At 57.6% G+C, this 4957-nt stretch overlaps 1 protein-coding gene across 4 annotated transcripts in view; it reads left to right on the forward strand.

Annotated features, from left to right (window-relative positions):
• Positions 1 to 3191: 3191 nt before the first annotated feature.
• Positions 3192 to 4957, forward strand: part of ACTN1 (actinin, alpha 1) — a 105913-nt gene continuing 104147 nt past the window's right edge. For all 4 annotated transcript variants that reach the window (XM_011949693.1, XM_011949694.1, XM_011949691.1 and 1 more), the window contains exon 1: positions 3192 to 3871. In XM_011949693.1, coding sequence (XP_011805083.1) covers positions 3767 to 3871 — 105 coding nt within the window. In that variant the 5' untranslated portion in view covers positions 3192 to 3766. The remainder of the gene's footprint in view (positions 3872 to 4957) is intronic.

Below are 4957 nucleotides of genomic sequence, written 5' to 3' on the forward strand. Positions count from 1 at the left end.
TTTCTTTCTTTCTTTCTTTCTTTCTTTCTTTCTTTTCTTGACAGGGTGTTGCTCTGTCACCCAGGCTGGAATGCAATGGTGCAATCATGGCTCACTGCGGTCCTGACCGCCCGGGCTCAAGCAATCATCCTGCCTCAGCCCCCCATGTAGCTGAGACTACAGAGTCACACCACCATGGCCAGCTAATTTTTGTATTTTTGGTAAAGATGGGTTTTTGCCACATTGCCCAGGCTGGTCTCGAACACCTGACCTCAAGCGATCCACCCGCCTCAGCTTCCCAAAGGGTTGGGATTACAGGCGTGAACCATCATGCCTGGCCTGGATAATTCTTTGTTGTGGGGATGCTGTCCTATACATTGTAGAATGTTTAGCGGCATTCCCAACCCGCATCCACTGGACACCAGTAGGAACCCACCAGCTGTGATAACCCAAAATGACTCCAGACATCAACAAATATCCCTTGTGAGACAGAGCTGTTAAAATATCCTAGGGTTGAGAACCACTGGGGTTAAAGGCATGGGTCTGGGAGTCACATTATATTGGTGCCATTTTGGACTAGTTACTACCTCTCTGAGCCTCAGTTTGTTTTCTCTATAAGACAGACACAACTCTTACCTTATAGGAGGAACTTAATATAGGTAAAGTGCATGGGATCTCTCAACAAAAACACTTCTCTTTTCTCCACAATCCTAGGTCTTTCAGTATTATCTCTTAAGTATTTCTGGTCTCTCCACACTTTTCCATTTCGACCTGGATTATTGCAACAGCTTTGCAACTGGTGTCAAAGCTTGCAGCCAGCCTTGCTCCCTTTAGATCCACACTCCACCTGGCACATGAGGCCTTCATGGTCTGGCTGCTCTGCACCTCTCTAGCCCCGTCTCTTGCCCAGCCTTGGATTTCTAGTCCAGCCACGTTGAGATGCTAGACATTCCTTTGTATACCATGCAGTTTCCTGTCCCTGTGCATTAGCTTGTGCTCGTCCTTCCTTGTGGAATAACTTCCCACACTCTTTATCTGGCTGATTCGCATTCTTTAAGGTTCAGTTAAGTTTCACCTCCTCCAAAAAGTGAAGCCTGGAGCCTCCTTTCCCACGGGGTTCAGTGTCCCTCCTCTGTTCCAACAGTACCCTTGTCATATCTCTTTCCTTGCATCTAGCTCATGACGTCATATTTTTGTTTCTGTGTCTGTCTGCTGGGCTGTGTGTGACAGCGACTATGGCTTTTTCATCTCTATATACATACCATCTAGTACATTCCCTGATACGCAGATGGTGCTCAGCAAATATTTATTGAGTGAATGAATGGATACAGCACTACCATTACCCTCTGTGTTAGGTTTAGAGCCACAGTTTAGAAGTGGTGATAAAATAGTCCATAAATCAGCTGTCTCTGTGGCTCAGAAGCAGCGTTTCCTTAGCCAGGGGCTTTTGGAAGGCACAGTGCTGAAGGGTAACACTCATATGAATGTGTGTGGTTGACGAATGATGCAGCCAGCGACACCACCCGATATCTGCTTACAACAGCAGCAGCGACTTCTGAGAACCAGGGGGCACTTTCTTCACCTTTTCCATGGGTGGCCTTTCAGAGTATCCACCATCAGCCTGGAGAGAAGGTAGAGGACAAAATCCAGCCCATAATTCAGGGCCCTTCCTGTCAGTGAACTTCTTCATCTAGCTCCTTCATTCACCTCTGAATTGACATATTTGCATTTCTAAATTTAAATTTAAATTTAAAGTTTTGCAGTTGATGGAGCCATTCATTCTACAAATACAGTCCTCCCTTGGTATTGGCAGGGTATTGGTTTCAGTATCCCCGTGGATACCAAAATCTGAGGATGCTCCAGTCCCTCACAGTCAGCCCGGGTATCTGCAGGTTCTGAAGCCTGTGGATATAAAGGGCCAAATGCATATATGTATGTATATATTTTATGACAGTCTTGTTTTGTCACCCAGGCTGGAGTGCAGTGGTGAAAACGCACCTCACTGCAACCTCGACCTCCCATGCTCAAGCGATTCTCCCGCCTCAGCTTCCCAAGTAGCTGGGACTACAGACGCGTACTACTTTTTGTACGCGGCTAATTTTTGTATTTTTAGTAAGGATGGAGTTTTGCCATGTTGGCCAGGCTGGTCTCAAACTCCTGGGCTCAAGCGATCTGCCCGCCTCAGCCTTTCAAAGTGCTGGGATTACAGGCATGAGCCACTGCCACCGCCGCCAGCCTCAAATCCATAAATGAAGCTCTACTGTGTGCTGGGTGCTGGGGTGGAAGACTGGCACAGCTGTTGTTCACAACACAGTGCATAACGTAGGAGAGGTTTATTTGCTACTGTTCTTCCGACCCGGGAGCCCATAGAGAAGGCTGCCAGAACGCGAGGCCTGCTCCTTCCCGGGCATTAGCGCTTTTATACTCTGCTCTTACTAAGCGCAGGGAAAGGAGTCCTGGCAGGTGGCAAGCAGAAGTTAGAGCTGTTTAGTCACTCCCGCCCTCCGTCCTCCTCCAATGACAATAAGGTTTTGTTTGTCAGGCATAAGGTTACAGGATTGGCCTGTGGAGTCCAGAAGCTCTTTCCGCGCTCGAATCTTTGAGCCTCAGTTTCCCCATCTGTCAGGTGTGTGTATGTGGGAGGGGGGCACGGAGTAGATCTACCTAGATCACTTGGGGCCGTCCCTTCCAGTTTTGGGGGAATGTCGGGGTGTCTGTGAGGGGGAGGGAGGACCCCGCCACGCGAAGGTAGTTTTGGCCGCAGCAGCCAGCCAAGTGTCCCCGCGGAGACCGGCAGGGAATTCCGGGAGGCCCCTCTGTGGAGCGGTCCCCAGAGCCCGAGGGCGAGCTGAAAGGGTTCCTGCGGCGAGGCGGGAATGCTCGGTAGCCCCTGAGAGCAGTTCGCTGGCGAGAAACCGGGCTTCTGCAGGGCAGGGATCAGCCGGGTCGCGCCTTGTAGGGTGGGGTGGGGTGGGGCGGGGCCGGGGGAGGGCGGTGGAGCCATGAAATTCCCAAGAAATTCCTTTCCATTGCCCCACCCCACCCCCTTTCCTAGGGTGCCGACCCGTCCAGACCAAGGTTCCCTGGAAAATAAAAAATGCATGCTCTTCGGGTTTCCTCGCGTCCCTTCTCCAGCCCCCTCCCACCCTGGGATTTGGAGCGCGCGTGGGAGCGCAATAACGGTGGCGGGGAACGGGTCCAATCCCGGCGGCTCCTGGGGCTCCCGAGCGCCCTGCCACTCAGTCCCCCAGCTCAGGGAGGCGTCTCCCGGCTTCGGTCCCGTTCAGCTTAAGCTGGCGTCACATGAACCGTGGGGGAATGGGCACCGCGGGAGTGGGCGGGGGTGTGCGCGCTGGGAGGGGGCCGCCCAGTCCACCTATATGCGCCGCAGCCTGGCTGACGGATGCCAGGAATTCCCAATGAGAGGCGATGGGGGGAAGTTTGGGCAACTCGGCCTGGCCAATGGAGAGCCTCGGGAGGGCTCTGCCCCTTCCCCCCGCCCCCGCCCGCCTCGGCTCCCGCAGCGCAAGTGTGTCCGCCTAGCTCAGTGTGCGTGGAGATTAGGTCCAAGCGCCCGCCCAGAGGCAGGCTGTCCGCGAGCTCAGCCGCCGCTCTCGCCGCCAGTAGCAGCCTTCGCCAGCAGCGCCGCGGCGGAACCGGGCGCAGGGGAGCGAGCCCGGCCCCGCCAGCCCAGCCCAGCCCTACTCCCTCCCCACGCCAGGGCAGCCGCCGTTGCTCAGAGAGAAGGTGGAGGAAGAAATCCAGCCCCTAGCACGCGCGCACCATCATGGACCATTATGATTCTCAGCAAACCAACGATTACATGCAGCCAGAAGAGGACTGGGACCGGGACCTGCTCCTGGACCCGGCCTGGGAGAAGCAGCAGAGAAAGGTTAGCAGCTGCCCCCGCCCACCGCAGCCCCCAGCCCCGACCAGCTCTGCCCGCCGGGCTCTAGGATCCGGGCTCTGAACCGGTTCCGGGCGCGCACGGGAGGGGGCGGGGGCGGCGCGGCCGCTGCGAGGTGGGGTGTTGGGTTACAGGCGCCTGGCGGAAGCGGGAGCGCCCCTGCCCCGGAGCCCGCGAACGCTGGGCCGGACCGCGGGGAGGTGGCGCCGCCGGCGGGCAGGTCTCCTTGGGGGTCCGTGGTCTAGGCCACCCTGCGGCTGCTGCAACCATCCCCGCGTGGGCTGTGCGCGGGGGCGGTGCTCCTCAGGCTGGGGCTGAGACCCCGGCTCAGGGCTGCTTGCCCCGGATCGATTTTCCCTTTTCTTCCGCCCCCGGCCACCTCTCCATATGGCGTGCGATGGCAGCGCCGCTTCCTGGGCCGCCCTGGGTTCAACCTGAGCGGCGGGCCGCCCGGGACCCTGCGGCCCCCCAGGCCGAGGGGAGAGCACCGGAGAGATCGGCGGCCGCCTCCAGGTCTGCCTAGAGAAGGACCAGCTGGAGTGCGTCTGGGACCGAGAAAACCGGGGGGCGTACGCTGGCTCCCCCGCGGGCCTGTTGGAGGCGGGGTCAGGACTGCAGACCGTTTTATTGCTTAACTCAGTGGGTTGGAAGCTGTAAGACCCACATGGGCTTGCGTCTACGTCCTGCCCCTCCGACCCCCGGGAAAGGTGGGCAGCTCGGTTCGAGTTGAGGGGCTCCAGAACGAGGGTCTGTCTTAGGGGATATTTGGGGCCAGTCACTGGGGATCCCTACTTAGCCACGGAACTGCTTCCCAGGCAGGCGCGGTGTGCCGGGTGCGCGCCCCGCCATGGGAGCTGGGCTCGGAGCTGGCGATGGGACCCGGGCACAGTGGCCAGTGGCAGGAAGAGGTCAGAAACCACTCGTGGTGGTTGGGGGAGGGCGCCTCAACCCTGCCGCTGCTTCCTGCCTGCGCGGTGAGCCCGTGCCCCCAGGCGGCCACATACCCTGAATACCCCTTTCCCTCCCGCTCCTCCTGGCTGCCCGCTTCCATCCGGTCCCTCCCCGTTTCAT

Source organism: Colobus angolensis, unplaced genomic scaffold (assembly GCF_000951035.1).
Source record: "Colobus angolensis palliatus isolate OR3802 unplaced genomic scaffold, Cang.pa_1.0 Scaffold3, whole genome shotgun sequence".
NCBI classification, from domain to species: Eukaryota; Metazoa; Chordata; class Mammalia; order Primates; family Cercopithecidae; genus Colobus; species Colobus angolensis.